General features: G+C 34.6%; 1 protein-coding gene across 5 annotated transcripts in view; it reads right to left on the reverse strand.

The window, feature by feature from the left end:
• Nucleotides 1-4,631: 4,631 nt before the first annotated feature.
• Nucleotides 4,632-22,557, reverse strand: part of LOC145242558 (uncharacterized) — a 66,107-nt gene continuing 48,181 nt past the window's right edge. For 2 of the 5 annotated variants that reach the window (XM_080105644.1, XM_080105645.1), the window contains 3 exons: nt 20,976-21,198; nt 10,284-10,410; nt 4,632-4,868 (listed from right to left, as the gene is read on the reverse strand). In XM_080105644.1, the coding sequence (XP_079961770.1) occupies nt 4,835-4,868; nt 10,284-10,410; nt 20,976-21,198 (384 nt within the window). In that variant the 3' untranslated portion in view covers nt 4,632-4,834. Of the gene's footprint in view, nt 4,869-10,270; nt 10,411-20,975; nt 21,199-22,557 lie in introns of all 5 variants that reach the window. The other 3 variants (XM_080105646.1, XM_080105648.1, XM_080105647.1) reach the window with 3 other exon arrangements.

Consider the following 22,557-nt stretch of genomic DNA (forward strand, 5'->3'; position numbering starts at 1 on the left):
GTTCTTCCCGTCATCTACTGGAAACACTTGAGTATCTTCGTGGAAATAGCGGGTTGATAAATGCAGAAGTACCGAATAGGGATTTATTGCTTATCAGCTTATCACCTGAGGTAATACTATCAGGGAATGCTCAGAGGGGCTGCCCAAGCATTCTTTGCAGGCCAAAGAGCTCTTTTTCTAGAATCCTCTTGCTTCTAAAATCCTATTTTCTGACCCTTCTGTCACATCATCCCACTGTGGGAGGGAGATCCAGTTGCAACATGAAAAGCCAGTATCATCAGAGTCTTTGGGACTGAAGTTGGGAGACCGTGAAAAAAGTCTGGCGGGTTCCAGGGTAAAAATGGGTTCATTGGGTAGAATATATAGAACAAGTAACAAGGACAAACTGACCAAAGTTTGATACATAAATAAATAAAAAATGAAACTAATGTGCTATTTTGGTGTTTCTACACAATATGAGCCAAATTATTATTTATAACCCTAACCTGACCTTTGTTTTAAGTTTAATTTGGCAAATGTCATTTTAGTTTGGTTTGCATTGTGTAGAAGCACCATTATTTTTTTCTATACAGTAATATTGACCAAATATTGTCAACACTCTGCACTTAATATATTGTGGCCATAAATAACATCTATGACAACATATACTCATTTGTAGCAATATATATATATATCTCAGAATAATGAGATGAAATAGATCACAGATGAATGAATCTTGTGGTATCAAGTCCTACAAAATATTTTTGGGAGGTAATACTTTTACATAAAACAATCCCAGCCAAATAAAATTGCTCAATATACTAGATAGAGCAAATTAAAAATTTACAGTTTTTTATATTTCGATTTCATTCAGTAAAATATAATTTTTCCAAACAAAAATTCATTATTTGAACAAAGAATACAATATTCAAAGTAATTTCCTAAATCCATGGATTTTTGATGTAGGCTCATCTCCTCAGAAGAAAGTCATTAGCAAAATATTAAATCTGGTTTGAAATAATTTTTCTGTTCAGCACATACATAGAAAAATATATTAAAGATTAAATCTTTTTAAGGGACATAGGGAAAGAAAATAAGGGTTGAAACAGAAAAAGGATATGAGATTTTGGTATGAATGAATAGAATGGTATGATGTTATTAGGTTCTAGATTGGTTGAAGATTTCCTCATTGAAAGTAAATTCCAATTTTGTTCGATGTAGCATCCAGAGTAACAGGCAATAACCCTTTGGGAATAGAGAAGTTTAGGTTTATTCTGTCTCTTTTTTGGTAGTGCAAGATCTGTAGAAAGACGTTCTCTTTTATGAAGTAAACAAACGATCGGATTTTATTTTATAGGCCCTCCCCCAAAAACAAATGAATTCATGAGAAATGACTTATTGGATTATAAATATCTATATATGGTTAGTGGGAGAGAACACCAACAGAGTGCATGATTAAAAAAACTTTAAAGCTAAAAGCATAATATTTATTTATATATGTACTAGCAGTGGCCCCCGGCGCTGCCTGACTGTTTACATGGTGTAGTAAGGAGCCTCGGAGAGGGGGGGTAAACAAAAGTAGTGGGGGTGCCCAGGTGTGTGTAGGTGGTGTAGTAAGGAACTTCTCCCGGGGAGGGGGGTGTAAAAAAGTGATAATAGCGGAGTGTGTGGGGGGGGGAGCAAAACAACAGTAGGCAGAGGTGTTAAAAAAACAAAAACAAAAAAAGTGATAGTAAACAGGCAGGCTCGAACCGTAACACGAAGGAGGAAAAAAAAAACCCTTGATGTCGTGACCGAAAATCACGAACGTCAGAATTAACTGTAGTCAATCGAAAAGGGAACGATGACTTGCTAAAATGGCAACGCAAAAATCGACCCCTCCCTGTACAAAACAGCCGAGTTTAGGGTGAAGGAATTAATGTTTTGGACCAATTTCTTGGTATTTGTCGTCCGAAGGTTTTGAGGTTTAAAATGATATTGGTTTGGGCAGGGTTCGTTGCCTCTGTCGAAAGTTTTTTCAAGACATACAAACATACACACACACACACACATTTTGCCCTTTATATATATATATATATATATATACTAGCGGGGTGCTTAGAGGTGTGTGTGCTCTTTAATCAAAACATAAGAATAAGCATATATTTTTAAATATTAAATTATTAAATATTTTTTATTTGTTTAAATATTATATATAAAAAATGTTAAAACTTTAAAAAAAATCGAAAAAAAAAAAAAAAAAAAAAAAAAATGTAAGGCAAACGAACAATGTTAAATGTAAAAACAAAAAAAGAAAACGCGAATGTGATGGGAAAAACCCCCCAGAAAAACGAACATTAAAACTTGACCCCAAAAAACATAGAACGTGAAAAATGGCTTAAATAACCCTGTTTCAATATAAAAATTTAAAAAATCGAAAAAAAGACACCTCACACCATGATTTGAACTTACAACCTTTAGATAATAACACTGACCTCTAATCAAGTGAGCTAAGACTATGTTGACGAAATTGGGTCGGCGTTTTTAATATTTAAACAAAATCATGTTCTGACGTCATTTGCGCATGCGTAGAAGCGAACTTGTCATGAGAGGACGGTTTTTGCTACACCCTCCCTGTAGAAAACATGATTTTAGGGTGAAGGAATTAATGTTTTTGGCCAATTTTTCGATATTTGTCGGGCAAAGGTTTGAGCTTTAAAATGATACCTATGTGGGGTGTTAATGAAAACCTAAGAATAAGCAAAGTAAAAAAAAACAAACAGAAAAACGAACGTTACGTGAAAAATGGCTTAAATAACCCTGCTTCAATATTAAACATTTAAAAATCATAAAAAAAAGAGAAGACATCTCACCCCATGATTCGAACCCAAAACCTTTAGATAATGACCCAGCGCTCTAACCAACTGACCTAACATAACATACACAAAATTAGCTCATTTTTTAAAATCTTTAAACTAAATCAGGTTACGGCGTTGTATGACGCATGCGTAGAAGCGACTTTGTCATGAGAGGACGGTTTGTGCTGACCCCCCCTCCCCTGTAGAAAAGTGCTGATTTCAGGGTGAAAAAATTAATGTTTTTGGCCAATTTTTCGATATTTGTCGGGCGAAGGATGGAGCTTTCATATGAAACCAAATTTGTGAATTTTTTCTGTCTGTCGAAAGTTTTTAGCAGACGCACAAACATACATTTTTGCTTTTATATATATATATATATATATATATATATATATATATATATATATATATATATAGACTAGCGTGAGTGCCCGGGTGTTTGTTGGTGTGTGTGTGTAGGAAAAAAAAAGTTTTAGTAGGTAAGTAGGCTCGAACCCAAAGCCTTGAGGTGAAGACGGAAAAGAAAGTTATAGCCTGATAACTTACCTCGACGCTACAACGGCAGAAGTGAGAATGGTTGAAATTATACGATTAAAAAGTTAAGTGACATGTGCATAAATTTAATGAGGTTAAACGTTATGCTATAGGGTAATGAAATCATGCACCTAACTTTGGCTGCAAGCCAGTTTTCCAAAGATGTTGGGAAAAACCAGCTCCCCATAAAAAGGGGAGTGTCCAAATGAATAGCAATTATCTGATATGATAGGTTCTGCCTGCATTGATCAAAGCTGATTGCTTTTCTGGATGTCCCGGCATGAGTGCCAGGGAGATTCGTTTGTATACGGATTCAGTTTCCCAAACACTCGAAGAATAAGAAATACCGCGAAAATAGTGTGTAAAAGTCACACAAATAAGAAATAAAAACAACATGCATAAAATTAAAAGCTGAGAATTGTAAATAAATATTGTCTATATAGTCATTCAAAAAATTTAATACTTTCATAAATTCTTTTTTGAGTTCCTCTGGTTCTTTCACTAAATTCCTTTTATTCTTTTTTTAAACTCTGCTCTTTTTTTTTTAGTGTTTATATATAGCCTCTGCGCAAGTAATAGTGGGTAATTTGCCTAAAGTCACTTATGCAAATTGCCCTAAAAAGTAATACAAATTTAATACTTAAAATAAAGTGATATTTTTGAATAGTAATACAATAATTAAATCGAAATATAAAAAACTGAATTTTATTTGTTGTCCAAAGAGTCGAGCTTCAAAACGATACCAATCTTGTGAAAATCCATCCCCTCTGTTGAAAGTTTTTATGAGACATGCAAACATACATACATTTAAACAGACAGGTGAGACTTATATTATAGACTAGCATAGGTGCCTGGCGTTGCTCGGGTGTTTGGAGGTGTGTGGTGAGCAAAAAAAAAAAAATAAATAAACAAGTGGTAGTAGGAAGGCAGGCTCGAACCCGTACCGCGAAGGAGGAAAAGAACGTGAAAAAAAAACGTGACGTCTTTGCTGTTACAACCACCGCCAAACCGGAAGTGACGTAGGTTGAAATTAAGGCTAGACAAACTTTGACCCCTTAACAGCCAAATTTCTGGCGGAAAACGGATTAAAGATTTTCCCAAATCTCAGTACCCTGTATATCAAATTTTGAGTCCTTAGACTCGAAAATTGACCGAGTTATTGCGTAGGAAAATGTACACAGACACGTTCACTTTTATATATTTGCATTATAGTGGAAAATAAAATAATTAGGATAATGTGTGACGGGTGTTGAAAAAACAAAAAAGAAACAAAAAAGAACAAAACATTTTATTTTTATTTTATTTATTAAAAGAATTTGATAAAGATGTATTCTGTTAATAAAATCCAATTGACTAATGATGAAGGCAAATAGAATTAATTAGAAATGGTATGATGTTGGTGATGGCGACTGGGTTAGGGATTGAAAAGATGTTGCTAAGGCGGATCTTCCAAACATTACCATGAGTGTTCCATTATTGAATGTTTACGAGTGTGGCAGAGTGGTGGAAAATTTGTTTCTGAAGAAAAAAAGACAAAATAATTAATTAAGAAAAAGTTTGATTCTTGTCCATAATTTCCCTTTATAATAAAAACAAAAAAAAAAAAAATATATGTAATATGTACATACCCATGACAGAATGAAAATGTTATATTCCAAAAATCACGCAAATAGTTTTATTTTTAAGAAAATCAAATTTTATGAGTGGACTAGGAAGAACTGTTTCAAGTCATCACCTTGAGAAAACAAAGGGAAATAACTTAACAATTCAAACTTGCGAGATCAACTTTATAATGACGATTTTCCATAAATCGCTTAAAATCATTTAAAAATGATTTTCTTTATAAAACTACTCGAGAAATTTATCTGACTTTTGGAATATGATCTTTTTGTTTAGTTAAGAGTATGTGCATCATAAAGACATCTGTTTTTGTTTCTTGTTTTTTTCTTTTCTTAGTGTAGAGCGAACTCTATACAACCACCAAAAATTTAAATAAAAAAGAAATTCCATGTTTTGGAGTTTTTGTAATGAGGATTGATAATCTGAATTGTCTGAATTATTCAAAACTAGCAGGACCCGTTAACCAGCATTGCCCAGTGGAAGCATACCCCCTCCCTTCTCGCTAAAGTGAATAATATGAAAATGGTGTTCTTTTACATTCTTCCTTGGTAGTGGTCAATGTTTGTTACTTTCAAAGTACGTATATAAGGAAACACATGTAATCATTGTCGAGAGAGAAAACGTCTTTTTTTTTTTACTTGCCTCCCCTCGAGGGCAGAGTTAGACATGAGGTTGGTTTTTAATGTGGGGGTAAACTAGCTCCCCATAAAGGGACACTGTAGTCAGTAACAAAAATAAAAAAATGTATCAGTCATGAAGGATTTCTCCTCCGTTAATCGAGACCAAGAGATGAGCGCAATGCAACCGCCCCACCCTCTCAAATATAACATTTTTTTAAAAACTTGGGAAAACGATTTGTGTATGTATCTAATTCATGGTAACTGTAAGTTAAAAAAAAAAGAAAAGAAAAAAAAAAGGGACTTATACAGTTTAATGCATATAAAAATGTAAATATTGCAAAAAATTATATTATACATATCTGTTATGGAATGAAGTTCTAAAAAATTTCACTAAATCTGATCACGGTATCATAACAAATTCATTTTTCACTGAAAAAAAAAAACAAAAAAAAAACTACTTGACCAAATTAAGTGTAATTTTTTTTTTTCAGAGAATTTTATTCCATAATGGATAAGTACAATATAACTTCAATTTGACAGTTTCATTTTTTAATGTCTTGATTAACTTGCAAAAGGAATATTTTGTCAATTTTTTTTAGAGAGAGAGAGAGAGAGAGAGTGTGCTGAACAGTGCATCGTTCTAGTGAAAAATCAAATTCCCCACTCTATACAATAAAAAATATAAAAAGGGCAAAAGTTATGGTTGAATATGAGAACGAATAAAAGGAATATTTTGTCAAATTTTATTTTTCAGAGAGAAAGAGTGAGTGAGAGAGGAACAGTACGTCATGTTCGTTTTGTTTTTATAGCAGCTAGCAAAAAATCAAACGCCCCACTCTATAATAAAAAAAGTATAAAAAAAAAGACAAAAATTATGGTTGAATATGAGAACAAATAAAAGATATATTTCTAAAGAGAGAGAAAGGAATAATGCGTGTAGTTTTTTCAGAGATAGATAGAGTGAGAGAGAAAGATAGATGACAAACTAAATGCAAACTAAACTGTAGCCAGTCGGTAAGTTTTTAATGGTGATTTTGATAAAATATATGCGAGCAACCAGAAATTAAATAATCTATGTGTAATGTTGGTCTCTAGTGTGTATATGGGTGTAACAATTTAGTGTAATGCTTGTCTTGCAAATGCCATATTGTGACGCATGTGTGCGTTCGTTTTGTGGAAGGTTTAAATTCTGAAATAAGAGAATTGCAGTTGGCAATGGGAAAGGGTGGAATTTGCAAAGGGAGAAATCATTATTGCGAATTAGAAGTGAATGATATGACTATGAGTTTATGATACAGTTAATAAGTGTGAAGGTGAAATACAAGGCTACTGTGTGTAATTTTACGCAGTGAAGAGTGGGGGCAGTGAGAGCAGTTATGAATTAGAGGGTAAATAGGAACTACTTCCTCTTTTGCTAATTGCGATATGATGATATCACTCCTTGGATTAAATCTAGGGTTTTATTATAACGAATGATTCTGTCAGAAATGTCAATGTATAGTTACATACAATAGTGGCTAATAATGTAGACATAATAAATTTGTATCTGGCATCTGTTGTTGTAAACCTATGGTAATTTTGGCCAGAGGGAAAAAACTATGACATTTTTATTATATATAGGGATAGGGAAGGAATACTGTTCTCATCTTAGTTATTAGTTTCATGTTTCAGTCAATGTAACCTACAAACTTCTTCAGGTGCACCTTTTCTAATTCAGAAATCTTTATGCTGAATTATGAGAATCAATATGAAATTTCGGACTGAACCCAAGAGTAGATTGTTTGGTTATAGTCAGCTAATGTACTTCCTAAATTCCAGCATAGTGCTACCGAAAGCAGTGACAAGGCAAATCAGTTCCTTCATTTTTTTTCTTTCACCACCATATCTTCCCTGAGGATGTACTCTTTTTTTTTTTTTTTTTTCATGTTTTTCCAATCTTTCTTTTTTTATTTAATAACCATGGAAAAGTTTTTTTTTTGTCTCATTTTAATTAAGAATCAATGAAATTAGATTTATTTTTTAAAAGAATTATTGAAAACACTTTTTGTGCATTTTTTTTTTAAAGAATTATTGAAAGCACTTTTAAAAATATTTAAAAACTATTTTGGAAATATTATGCATTGAATACGTTTTTTATGATGTTTGAAATTTTGTTATTTTGATTTCAATAATTTTCTTTTTATACTTTCATAAACATGTATTTATTATATGAATTCAAATAAAAAACTTATTTTTAAAATTTCAAAAAATAAAATCCACTTATTTTATAATTTCATAAACATATTTCTGATAAAATTTCAAATAAAATAAAAGCTTTTTTTTAAAAAAAGTTTTTTTATTAAAAGTGCAAATAAAGACTAATTATGTTATTTTTATGTATATAATTTTGTTAATTTTTATTGTCTATTTTTCCAATATGTCCGTTTCTTATATTTCATTTCAATAAATCACTTCACAATACAGGGTAGAACTATAAAATTGCTGCCATAGAAAAGACAACACGATTCCATTTCCATTTGATGAAAACTCTTTTTTTTTTTTTTGTTTGCAGATCATCTACTAGTTGGCCAATTGTATACAAATCCTAAGAGTGATAGGAACTTTCTATAATGTTTGAAAGTGATACAATGCTCAATGAGCAAGATTGGAGATGCGCCACTGTACAACTCATGCTCTCTAACGATCCAAGTTGTAACAACAGGACCATTGCCAACACTCTCAAAATGCAAATCCGGACAGTTCAATGTTTGAGGGCGTGCCCAGGGTGATGAAAACAGTTTTCAGTCATGGTTATGATCTTTGGTGTGGTTTCAAATGAGGGTCACATCATGCCAGCTTACATCTTCCAAGTTGGGTTGAAAGTCAACACCAAAGTGTACCTGGATGTGCTGAAGAGTGTGGTGATCCCTTGGTTCAATCAGGTGGCAGCTGGCAGACCATGGGTGTGACAGCAGGACCATGCGCCAGCCCACAAGTCCAAAGAGAGCCAGGCTTGACTTCAGAAGTCGTGCTACGACTTTGTACCCTTCTCTCACTGGTCCCTCCCTTCCTCGACCTGAACATGCTGGACTACTTTGTTTGGTCATACGTCGAGGACATCACCAACATGGCCTCCCACAACACCAAGCCAGCTTGATCACCCGCTGGCGCTTGTGGAAAACATGCTCCCAGTTCTGGACCCATATTGAGGTGGTGATTGAGGCTGAAGGCGGCTACATCAAATAGATGTCAGCTCTACTACATAATCAAGTTACCTGAATTGATTTTTTCAATAAAAGTTTTAAAATAAAGCTGTAGTGTTGTTTTCTTTAGGGCAACACTTTTATCATTCCACCCCGTATATTAAAAAATAATACTATAATACAAAAATTATAAATAACTCAAAATAAATATATACATACATGTTACAGCTTCCAGTAGGACTACACTAGAAGTTAGGATGTATGTTAGTTGACTGTAACAAAAATTCTTTTAGACAGAGGCAATTTTAAAACATTTTTAAGGAGGCAATTCATGTTACCTTCAACACTGAGGAGGCAATTTAGAGCATTTTAAGGAGGCAATTTAAGGCATTGTAAGGAGGCATTTTAAGGAGGCAATTTAAGGATTTCATGTTACCTTCAACACTGAGGAGGCATAGGAAGCAACAGTCGACCAAAGTCGCCAAGGAAATTTTCAGTCATTTGTAGGCATTGAGTGACTGTTTCACATGCGGCAACATGTAATGTTACATTCAACATGTTTATCCAACACGCTGTAACAGAGAATGTTGCAAGGAACATAAGACAAGTAATAACTCGACTCCTTTTTATTTTTATTGTTTGTGACGACGACATTTGTTTTCTCATTCTCCCGCCACGCGTGACTTCTTGTTACGGCCGTGACATCACCACCCCTCTTTAACATGATCTCGCTCCTTTTTATAGTCTCTTTTTCTGACATCATTGTATATTTTTCAATAATATCCTTTTCTCATATTTTATTCCAATAAATTGCTTCATAATAGAAATGCTGAAGAACAATAAAAGTGAAAGGACTTATTTGCCTTGTCACTGCTTCCGGAAGCGTTCCGCCAGAAGTTAGCTGACTATAACCGATTGTTCTAATTGTTAAAACTTTATTTTTAGTTTTCTGTAGTAATAATTAAACCATTAACCCCCCCCCAAATACCGTTACTTAGAACTGACTGATACACAATGCTTTATTTATTGCACCATGGGTCCATGTGGCTGACGAAACAAGAGCAATCTACACCCGTGGGTTAAATAAAGAGTTCAGTTTGGAACTCAGGTTCATGAGTTTGACACAATGATCCTCGAATTTGAGAAGATGTACCTGAAGAAGAGTGGCGGAACCATTCTGAGAATAACAAACAAAGTGATGATACTAGTCCAAATAATTGAAATCATAGAAAAAGTTCAATTTAAAAAAAAAAATAAATAGAAATAAGAGAAATCTAAGAAATAAGTCATTAGACATGCAGACCTTTAAAAAACAAAACAAAAAAAAAGCAAAAGAAAAAAATGGTTTTGATTACAGATTTCATAAGCAAGTTTAACCCTTTCATTATTGAATTTCATAGTTGATTCCTTAGTTTGCGATTTTCATTTGTTTAATCATCATCATCATCACCCCCTCCCCCTCAAGAAAATGAAGAAGTAAACAAAAATCGATATTTACCGTTTCTCCTCACCTCATTTTCATCAAATACATGGCAGGTTCCTTGGAGAGCGGAGAAGGTGAATTTGGAGGAAATTCTGTTCGGTCATATTTTTTGATCAGTTCTTTCAGTTCCGCAAGCAGTTGGAAATTGTTTTCTGCTAGAACGAGAAAAAGTAAAAGAAGTCAACAACAAATGATTACTCAGTATTTATGAAACACACACACATATTAGTGATGGGACGATTCCAATATTTTTTCCAATTCTGATACAATTACTGATTCTATACTTAATTTCCAAATTCTGATACAGTTACCGATCCCGATTCTGATTTTTCATAAATTTCTAAATATTTTTATAGAGTTGTTATCCCCCCCCCCTCCGATTACCGTAAAGACACATGTTAAGTGTGCAACTATTTTCTCAAGCATAAAAATACACTTGTGGTGTTGTGGGTGTTGATCTATAGATTTTAGTTTTAATTGGTAGTTTAAAATCGATAAATATTTTATATTTTAATCATTACTACCAACAGTGGAAAATTTTGTTTAAAACAAAATCAGATCAAAAGAAAAAGAAAAAAAAAAAAAAGACAGTTAAAAAAAATCAAGTTTTTTGGCTTTCAATATCCCTGAAATGTTCTGATTCCTGATTCTGATTAATCATCCCAACACCAATATATATATATATATATATATATATATATCAGGTCAGTGCAAAAATATTTACCGTTTTATGAACGGGACATTCTAAACCATTGTAATGCTCTAAGTAAATCTGTCGACCTAGTCCACAAATTCCAAAATTTCATCATGACAAGTTTCAAGAAAAAATACACGATTAAACCCGGTTCTCCAACTTCCAACGTAGACCCCTACTACCATGTCTCCTTCTCCAACATCAGGGGTCTTCGTTCTAACCTTCCAGAGGTTGAAACCCAATTACAGGAGACTAAACCAGACCTTTTATTTTTAAGTGAAACTGGCATTGGACAGGCTATTTCCCTAGATGAGTTTGCAATTTCAGGATACTCTAACTTAACTTCTAAATCTGACCCCCAAGATCGCCATGGGCATGGAATATGTGCCTATATTAAAGATAGCTTTCCATGTGGGAGGGACATCTCCAGGGAAGATCCTAACTTACCCTATATGTGCTTCCGGGTTGCTTTAGCTCACACTACTGCATTTATATTTACTCTCTATCGCCCCCACAACAGCGGAGTTACTATCTTTCAAAGCATATCTGAGAAAATTGACCAAGTCCTTTCTACTTATCCTTCAGCTTACATTCACGTATGTGGAGACTTCAATGTTCACAACGTCGAATGGTTGACCCACTCAAACAAGACCGATGATGAGGGGAGGTTCTGTCATGATTTCTCCATTGCCTATGACCTCACTCAGATTGTTCAGGAACCTACCCGTGTGCCCGATAATGACGGCCAGTATGCGAGCCTACTAGACCTTTTTCTCACAACTTGCCCTGAACTATGTTCAGTTTCTGTTCTGTCGCCTCTTGGATCTTCCGACCACTCTGTTGTATCAATTAAGATAAAAATGAAATGTAATAAGTCCCCAGACGTACCTCTTCATCGTACAGTATATCGATACACTAAGGCTGACTGGGATAGCTTCCGTACATTTATATCTGATCTACCTCTGCATTCCATGTTTAAAAAGGATGTGTCCTCTATAGTATTAGACCTAACTGAATGGTTAATTGTAGGTATTGACCATTTCATACCCTCTAAAAAGTTCCAGCAAAAACCTAACAGCCAGCCATGGTTCTCTCCAGAATGTGCTGCTGCCATTGCGCACAGAAATCACTTTTTCCACTGCTTCAAACGTAATAGATGTATGGAAACTAAAGCCGTTTTCAGGACTGCCAGCAACCATTGTAAGAAAGTAATAAGGAACGCAAGAGTGTTGTATGCTCAATCTGTTAAGTCCAAAGTAGCTGAGCAGCGGCTTGGTTCCCACCAGTTTTGGCAAATAGCAAACAGAATCCTGAACAGAAGCGTGTGCTCCATCCCAACTATTATCAATGGACCTGAGGTAATCTCGTCAGCATCAGACAAAGCCAAACTCTTTGTCAAGAACTTTGCAGCTAATTCTACCCTTTGCGACCAAGACCGCCAACCCCCAATATTTCCTCCTGTATCAGAAAACACGCTATGTGATATACATATATCTGTACGTGATGTTGCGAAGCTAATCAAAAACCTTGATTCGAGTAAAGCAACTGGCCCTGATGGTATTCCAATTATAGTACTCAAAAAACTTCAACCTGAATTAGCGCCCATACTTACAAAACTGTTTAAACGTTGTCTTAAGGAGAATAGTTTCCCATCTCCCTGGAAAATCTCATCAGTATGCCCTGTATTTAAGAATTCAGGTGATCGCTCATCCCCCTCTCAGTACAGGCCAATAAGTCTCCTGTGCGTCATGAGTAAGTTGCTAGAATCTGTGTTAAATACAGAAGTAATCAAACATCTCAACAAAAATAACCTTCTTAGTGACACTCAATATGGTTTCCGTTCTGCTAGATCTACAGCAGATGTCCTTACAGTTATATCGCATAGGATTAGCAAATCTCTCGACGGTGGCAATCTTTCTAGGGCAATTGCTCTTGACATATCTAAAGCCTTTGATAGGGTATGGCATAAAGGTTTACTTCATAAGATCGCTAGCTATGGTATAGCTGGAAAAGTCTTCTCAATTATTAAATCATTTCTTTCTGATAGGTTCATAAGAGTAGTAGTTGAGGGGCAAAAATCAGAAGCTCACAGTATTAATGCCGGTGTCCCTCAGGGATCCATCCTGGGCCCAACTCTTTTCCTGATCTACATTAATGATCTTCCAAATCATATCCTTACATCATTTGTAGACATTTATGCTGACGACACTACCATTTATGGTACCACATCTAAGACAGTAAACGACCAAGTTCTCTCCAATTCTCTCTCCTCTGATCTTGAGCACGTAGTACAATGGGGAAAGGAGTGGCTGGTTACTTTTAATGCATCTAAAACCAAGCTTCTCTCTTTACATCATCAACATTCTAATCCACATTTGTCATCAATTGAAATGAATGGCTCTCGTCTTCAGGAGGCCTCAAGTTTTGATAAGCTTCTGGGCTTGACCATTACTCCTGATCTTAAATGGAACATGTATATCAAATCTGTTGCCAAGGCCGCTGGAAAAATGGTGGGATCTTTCTATCGATCCAGTAGATATCTCACTGCTGATGCTATTCTCTACCTATATAAGAGCCAGGTACGTCCAAGGATGGAATACTGTTGCCACATCTGGGCAGGAGCTGCTAGAAAGGACTTGTCCTGCCTTGATAAAGTTCAAAATAGACTTCGTAGCCTCGTAGGAGATGTCCTTTTCTCCTCCTTGCAACCTCTATCTCACAGAAGAGATGTTGCGAGTTTGTCTCTGATGTATCGTTATTTTCATGGAAAGTGTTCAACTGAGCTTCAATCTATGGTCCCCCCTCGCCAAACTTTCACAAGAAACACTCGTCTAGCTGTAAACACTATCAATAATTTCCCCCACTCTTTATCTGTGCCTAAACCTAAACGTAGATTCCATGAACAAAGCTTCTTTCTTAGAACTGCACGCCTGTGGAATTGTCTTCCGTTTTCCTGCTTTCCGGCTGACTACAATATGGTTGTGTTCAAGTCTAAAGTAAATAAGTTCTTGATGAGCCGTTCCATATAAGTTATTAAATTTACCAAATTTTCATTACTAATGCTTACTATATTGACCAATTTCTACTGTACACTCTTTAACCCTTATCCTTGAGTGGCCTCTGGGCCTTGATAATGTGGTGATGCCTTTGTAAAAAAAAAAAAAAAAAAAAAAATCTTTTATATGCATATTTTTTTACTTAGATATCACCAGAATTAATTTATAACTTTTTTGGTTCTAGTCCAGAGTTCCACCTTAAAAAAAAAAAAAAAAAAAAAAAAAAAAAAAAATTAAGAAAAATTTATATGATATACATGCCTGTAACAAAAACAAAAATATCATATTCCAAAAATCATAAATTGTTCAAGTACTTCTACTTTTAAATAAGAAAATCGAATTTTATGAGTATCCAAGAAGTGACCGTCTTGCGCCTCATTTTGAAAAATATCTCAGGGGAAACAAAGAGAGCATAGCTCAATAATAATTCATCCTTACTAGATTTATGTTGTAATGCCTACAAATTCCCATTAATCGTTTAAAAATGATTTTCTTGATAAGATAAAACTACTTGATTAATTTATGTGATTTTTGGAATATGATATTTTCGTTTCATCACGGCTAAATACATCATACAGATTTTTCTTTATTTGTCTTTTTTTAATATAGGAGGAATTCTGGACAAAAACCACTGTTTCTTTCAGATTATTACGACATCATTCATAATTTTCTGCAATATTCTCACTTGTGTTAACCTGACAACAACCTTTTTTAGTCAACAGAAAGGGTGTCATCTTCCATCATGATAATGCTCACCTTCACACAGCACTACTGACCAAAGATCTAAGAGAATTTGGTTGAGAAATTTTGCCCCACCCGGCATATTCTCCTGACCTAGCCCTCTCGGATTATCACTTATTTTGAGGATTACAAAACCATTTAGATGTCTTTAAGTTAACATTACAAGAGGAGATTGAACAAGAGTTCAATTCATATTTAAAATCAAAACCTAAAGATTTTTATGAGCTCATTGACAGATGGAACCAAGTTATAGAGCAAAAGTTGTTATTTATTGAAGGATAAAGATTTTCAAAAAAAATAGTTTTTCATTTTCAAGATGGAATTTTAAATCAACAAAATCTTTTGCACCAACTTGCTTCAAGCAAACTACATCTTTATTATTTAAAAAATATTTTCAATATCAACTATCTAAAAAATATTAAAATATGTACGAAATGCGTTTATAAACCAAATTACAACATAATATTATGTAAAATAAACAAAATTATTGGTTTAAAATTAATATTTCAGCCATATACGTCATCCTCAAAATTTTATACGTTTGTTTTTTTGTTTTTTTTCCTCGCCATGGTATTAAGTGGAAGAAAATGTTAGTATAGAATCTGCGTGTTGTTCGTCTGCAGTGGTATTTTCTAATGCTGGAAGTAAAAGTCGAAAAAGAAAAATGTATAAAATTCTAGAAGAAAATGTCTCTTGCTCAAATATTAATTTTAAACAAATAAATATTTATTTACTTTACATAATATTGCGTTCTAATTTGGCTTAAAAATGTATTTCATATGTATTTTATTTTTAAATTTAAACTAGCGGGGGTGCCCGGCGTTGCTCTGGTGTTTGTCGGTGTAAAAAAAAAAAAAGTTTTGGGAGGGAGGTAGGCTTGAACTCGAATCCTTGAGACGAAGGCGGAAAAAAAGCATGATGATTTACCTCGACACTACGAAAGCAGTGGAATGAGAATGGATGAAATTAAATGATTAAAAAGTTATGACAGGTGTGTAAATTTAATGAGGTCAAACATCATGCCATAGAGAAAATGAAATTCCACACTCAACTTTTGCTGCGAGGCAGTTTTTTTGGTTTTGTTGGGGGAAAACCAGCTCCCCATAAAAAAGCGGAATGTCCAAATGAATAGCAATTGTCTGACATGATGGTTTTCACTGCGAGAAGGCCGGGGAATTACCTCGCTCCAATAGTTTCACTTTATTTTATACTAAAAAGCCAAACAAACATGCGACACAACGAAATAGCGCAAATTTTATAAAAGTCGATCAAAATAAATCTAGACACGATGTCTCTTCACAAATCGTAGATATTATGATTTAGGAGGTATATAAAAAGTTCTAAGAAATAGTACACACAGTAGCGTCCAAAAGTTAAGGAATGGTCGACCATTATTAAATATTGGAAAATTCACCAAAAATTGTTATATATACAAATACACCAGGTTAAAGGTGTCCAAGAGTGAATGAATTTAACGTGGTTATTAAGAGTACTCAATAAAAAAAGAGCAAGATATATTTTTATTAATATAAATAAATTTACATGGTCATGACACTGGACATGCTAATGTTTCAAACAAATGGTCTGTTAATACCAGAAGTTCTCATCAAGCGATTTAATAAATGGTTGCTTTCTACAGAAGAAAGTCGCCCGATGAAGACTTTTGGTTTTAACTGATCATTTCTCTGAAACATTAGCATGTCCAGTGTCACAACCATGCAAATTTGTTTACATTAATAAAAACAATTTATGTGTATGGGCATGACTCAGAGGCTAAGGAATGAGGGTGGAAAGTTGTATGTTTTGGTTTTGATTCTTGCTGACTCCAAGTCATATTTGGTACCCCGATTTATTGGAGAGGGACCTATGTTTTCAGTGGTGTCCGTGCTTACGTGTGTCCGTTAGTCCAAACTATTGCCAGATAATCATCCATTAGTTTTTCCTGAAATTTTGCCATAAATTGTATTTCATTAAATAGATGTGCACAGTAGAAAAATCTTTTTTACAAAAATTTCTGTTGCGCCCCCAGGGGCTCAAAAGAGGTAAAAAAAATGCTCCCAAATGGCCAAAAATGACACATTTTGCCTCATAACTTTTGATCCATCCATTAGATTTTTTTGAAACTTGGCCAAAATGTGGACCCCATTGTTTTTAATATAAATCCAGTATGGGTGACCCTGGAAAAATTCTGGTTTGCATCCCCAGAGATTTTCAGTGCTAAAAATGCCCCTTTTGTGGCTCTTTTTTCATATTTCTCAACAAAAACTTGATACATCTGACTATATAGTGTTTTTTCATGGTGGTCAACTTAAATATACATGTGTTAAGGCCTGAAACTGCACTGTTATCCATTTACACTGGGATTCGGCATCCCCAGGGGTTCAAAAGAGGTCAAAAATACCTCAAAATGGCCAAAATTACACTTTTTGCCCCATAGCATTTGATCCATTCATTAGATTTTCCTGAAACTTGGCCAAAATGTGGAGGCCATTGTTTTTAATATAAATTCAGTATGGGTGACTCTGGCAAAATTTTGGTTCGCATTCCTCTGAAACTTTTAGGACTAAAAAAAAAAACATGCCTTTTTGAAACTCTTTTTTCATATTACTCAAAAACTTGATATTTATGTCTATATAGTAGTTTTTCATGGTGCTGAATTCAAATATACATGTCTTAAGGTGTGAAACCGCATCGTTTATCCATTTTCACTGGGATTTGGCATTCCAGGAGCTCAAAAGGGGTCACAAATGCTCCAAAATTGCAAAAAAACAACACTTTTTACCCCATAACTTTTGCCCCATCCATTAAATTTTTCTGAAACTTGGCAAAAATGTGAAGACAACATTGGCCATTCACACTTCTCACATTCATCATTTCTTCACTATTTTTTGTGGCGTCATCTCACATACAGCAGAGGACCACGCACATGCGGCCTGTTTAGTTTTGATTTCACTGCTATATATTAGGCTCAATATAATAATCAATAGAGAATTGTCGCTATAATAATAAATAAGTAATAATGCGAAAATGTGTGTTAGGGTGTGTGTGTGCATTTTGTGTATGTCCACCAAAGGCTTTTTTTGCCGGGCTTCTCGGTCGGCTGACTCTTTAAAACTTTTTATATGCTGTCTAAATCATAATATCTACAACTTAAGAATGAGGGTCACATGTGTATTTAATTCGCCCGACTTTCACGCACTATTTTTCCGGTCACCGCATGTTTCTTTCGCTTTTCAGTATAAAAAAAGCGAAACTGGATTCGAATTGGCAGTTCCCTGGCCCACGGCCCGGTGGTCTCTGGAAAGTGATGTAAACGTTTAGTCAATGTCGGCTTTTCACCATCATATTAGACAATTGCTTTCGTCTGGACACTCCCCTAATAAACAGGGGAGCTGGTTTTCCCCAAAGTTGGGTAAAAACAAACAAACCGGATTTTTGACCTCATTAAAACTGTCCTGTAGAAAATGTTAACTGCTGAATAGCGATTGCTTACGTTGTCGTAACGCTCGCAGAAAATGTTAACTTTGCGACTTCTATTTGACCTCATTAAGTCATTAAGTGTGGGCACCTGTCAATTCTCTTTCTACTTAAATAGATTCAAACATCTTTCAGTAACTCTTTCTTGCTGGCCGAGCGGTTAACGTGTTACGTTTTTTCACACTTTATTTTCCAACTTCGCTTCAGGGCTTCGTATTCGATCCTACTTACCTACCAAAACTTATTCCCCCCAACCCCCCAAGTGTTTCATTTTGATTTAAGAGCATATACACCCCGAAACACCCGGGCAACGCCGGGTACCCCAGCTAGTCTGCATGAATTAAAATATCATATTTAAGTCTGTCTTAAACTTGGGCAATGCCACGTAGTCTGCTAGTTCCAATACAAACATATAGTCCATATACAATAAAAATTGAGTTAAAGCAATTATATTTCTTTTGACTTAAGAAATACGTTTTGGATGGATAGAGTCTCTGTTTTCAATTTAATACTTTTTTTTTTTAATAAATTTGTCTGAGTGAAGTCAAGTTGGCAATTTGGTTGCAAGTCCGGGTGCTTTTGTCCTAGATGGACATGAATTCCTCTAGCAGTGATAATGAGACTGTTTTATTGTCAAAAAAACCTTTGCTTTCATTGGGCCATCATTTGCTCCCTTCTCGCATTGCAATTTAGTATATCTAATTTAATAACTTTCCTGTCTTCTTTTTTTTTTTGCTCTCTGAAACAGAGAGAGTTGGATGAATTTTTTACATGAAAAAGCTGCTCTGACTGGATTTATGCTGTTATTTAGTTATTATTTTTTTTTTTTTTTTGCTTGGAGCAACTAATTTTTTTTTATTACTAGAATAGCTCTACATTCATGACACTGCTTGTCTATTTCCTATTTCAAAAGTGGAAGTTGTCATCAAATACACCGTTTCTCTTTTACTTACTTGGTACCATGAAAAAAAAAATCCTATAATAGGACCATGATTAAAAACTCCATACTTTACATTTTACAGATTTTTAAACTAGGCAGAAAGCAAAAGAGAAGAACAGAAAAAAATGAACAAATAGAAAGAGAGCTGAGGAAAGAGAATGAAAAGTGAAAGGAACATGGGGCAGTGGAAGAGGAGAAGTTTAATTTTATTAAACCAATAGCTAGGTCAAAATCCTGTCAGAATGTTGTGTATTAAAGATCATGGTGGGGTAAGTCTCATGTAATAGTGAGTCTGGTTAAATAATCAACTGTTAACTATTCTGCACTTCCAACTTAGAATTTTTGGAGTTAAAATGAGAGAGTGAGTGTAAAAGAGAGAGAGTGTAAAAGAGAGAGAGTGTAAAAGAGAGAGAGAGAGAGAGTGAGTGTAAAAGAGAGAGAGAGAGAGTGAGTGTAAAAGAGAGAGAGAGAGAGTGAGTGTAAAAGAGAGAGAGAGAGAGTGAGTGTAAAAGAGAGAGAGAGAGAGTGAGTGTAAATGAGAGAGAGAGAGAGAGTGAGTGTAAATGAGAGAGAGAGAGTGAGTGTAAATGAGAGAGAGAGTGTAAATGAGAGAGAGAGAGCGTAAATGAGAGAGAGAGAGCATAAATGAGAGAGTAAGTGTAAATGAGAGAGAGAGAGAGAGAGAGAGAGAGTGAGTGTAAATGAGAGAGAGAGAGAGCGTAAATGAGAGAGAGAGAGAGCGTAAATGAGAGAGAGAGAGAGAGAGAGCGTAAATGAGAGAGAGAGAGAGAGAGCGTAAATGAGAGAGAGAGAGAGAGAGCGTAAATGAGAGAGAGAGAGCGTAAATGAGAGAGAGAGAGCGTAAATGAGAGAGAGAGAGCGTAAATGAGAGAGAGAGAGAGAGAGCGTAAATGAGAGAGAGAGAGAGAGCGTAAATGAGAGAGAGAGAGAGAGCGTAAATGAGAGAGAGAGAGAGAACGTAAATGAGAGAGAGAGTGAGTGTAAATGAGAGAGAGAGAGAGTGAGTGTAAATGAGAGAGAGAGAGAGTGAGTGTACATGAGAGAGAGAGAGAGAGTGAGTGTACATGAGAGAGAGAGAGAGAGAGAGTGTAAAAGAGAGAGAGAGTGTAAAAGAGAGAGAGAGTGAGTGTAAAAGAGAGAGAGAGTGAGTGTAAAAGAGAGAGAGAGTGAGTGTAAAAGAGAGAGAGAGAGAGAGTGTAAAAGAGAGAGAGAGAGAGAGTGTAAAAGAGAGAGAGAGAGAGAGAGAGTGTAAAAGAGAGAGAGAGCGAGCGTAAATGAAAGAGAGAGAGCGAGTGTAAATGAGAGAGAGAGAGAGAGCGAGCGTAAATGAGAGAGAGAGAGAGAGCGAGCGTAAATGAGAGAGAGAGAGAGAGAGCGAGCGTAAATGAGAGAGAGAGCATAAATGAGAGAGAGAGAGAGCATAAATGAGAGAGAGAGAGTGCGTAAATGAGAGAGAGAGAGAGAGCGTAAATGAGAGAGTTTAAATGAGAAAGAGAATGTATGAAAACGAGAGAGCATGTGAAAACAAGAGAGAATGTGTAAGAGGGAGAGAGGGAAAGAGTGAAAATGATAAAAGAATGAGTGAAAATAAGAGAGAAAGAGAGAAAATGAAAACAAATGAGAGTGAAAAAGAGTCAAAGAGAAAGCGAGTGAAAAAGAATGGGAAGAGAAACAGTAAATGACAACACCTCACTTTAAGCTTGACCTTGTGTCACATCCAGCCCTCATGGAAAGGCAGGTAAAGAGAGAGAAAGAAAGCGAGACCCATGACTGAAACATGGTAGAACTGACCTCTGGAAGTAACAAAACCATTGCCATCATTTGTCGTGGTCGAATTGTGTTGTACACCTGTCGACATATCGTGACGCATACGCAACATTTCCAGCTTAAGAGATGCATTCTCTTGACGAAGATTTTCCAGTTCTGATTGGCAGCTGCCGTCACATGGACAGGAGCAAAATACTGAAGATTTGTCATCAACAGGTGGCAACAGTTCTTGTGATTGTGACTGCATCTGCAAAAAAAAAAAAAAAAAAGACAAATATTACAAGAATGTAATTGATAGAAAGACAAATATCTGAAATTACTGAGTTTCTCAACCTGGGGGTCACAAAAAAGAGTAATATGAAATTAAGTGGTTGTCCAGAATTCTCTTTATATAAAAACACAATCTTCCAAAAAATCATATGAATTTATCAAATACTTTTATTTTTATAAAGAAAATCATTTTTAAATGATTTTAAGTAATTAATGGGAAATCGTAGGTATTACAAGTTTAAACTTACAAGTTAGAATTATTGTGGAGCTACTTGCTCTTGCTTTTTCAAGATGGTGGCATGAGACAGTCCCTTTTTGCTTAGTTATAAAATTTGATTTTCTTAGTTAAAAATAAAATTAACTGATTAATGGATGTGATTTTTAGAATATGACATTTTTGTTCCCTTACATAATACAATTAAAAAAAGATTTTTGTTTTTTAATACAGGAGAAATTCTGGGCAAGCACCAAAAATTAATCTAAAAGAAAAACCCAGAAACAAACGAAAAAAAAAAAAACGGCTTGTACAAATGATTTACTTGGTTAGTGACAAGTAGTACAAATATATTTTGTATGAATAATAGTGTTGGGACAATTAATCGGAACAATCAGAACTTTTGGGGGTATCGGAATCGGAAAAATTTGTGCTTATTTTCCAATGCCAAAACGATTCCTTTAATTATCTTTTTTTATTTGATTTTCGTTCAGGGAAAATTTTCCACTCCTGATAGTAATAATAAAATAAATATTTATTATTTTAAACTTCCAGTAAAACAAAAATCTATAGATAGGTGTTCTTTTTTTTACATTTGAGAATAAATATATGCACATTTAAGATGTGTTTTTATGGTAATCGGGATAAAATAACCATTTTACAGTTAAATATTTAGAGATTTATAAAGAATCAGAATCGGTAATTGTACCAAAATCAGGAATTTAGTACGGAATCAGTAATTGTACTGGAATTGAGAAAAATATTGGAATCGTCCCATCACTAATAAATAAATAAAATTTTTTTAAAAAACTTAATTAACATATTACTTAAGTTCCGAGTTTGGCACCGTTAAATAAAAAGTAAAATAATATTTTTATAAAAGTACTAACCTTCAAATGGTACACATCAAAATTTGACCCCAATTGGATTATTAGTTTACAAATTACAGTTATTTACATTGGAGCTACTGCTCCACATTTTCCAAACAATGGAAAAATCTAAATTTCGTATGTTGATATAAAGCATTGCTTTCTGATAGAGAAAAATACTATTTAAGCAAAATAATAGCTTGATAAGTGTCATTTGCACTGTGTTCCATCAGAAAATGTTTGAAAGGTGGGA

The sequence above is a fragment of the Euprymna scolopes genome, chromosome 21, assembly GCF_053919585.1.
Source record: "Euprymna scolopes isolate OS-2025 chromosome 21, ASM5391958v1, whole genome shotgun sequence".
NCBI lineage: Eukaryota > Metazoa > Mollusca > Cephalopoda > Sepiida > Sepiolidae > Euprymna > Euprymna scolopes.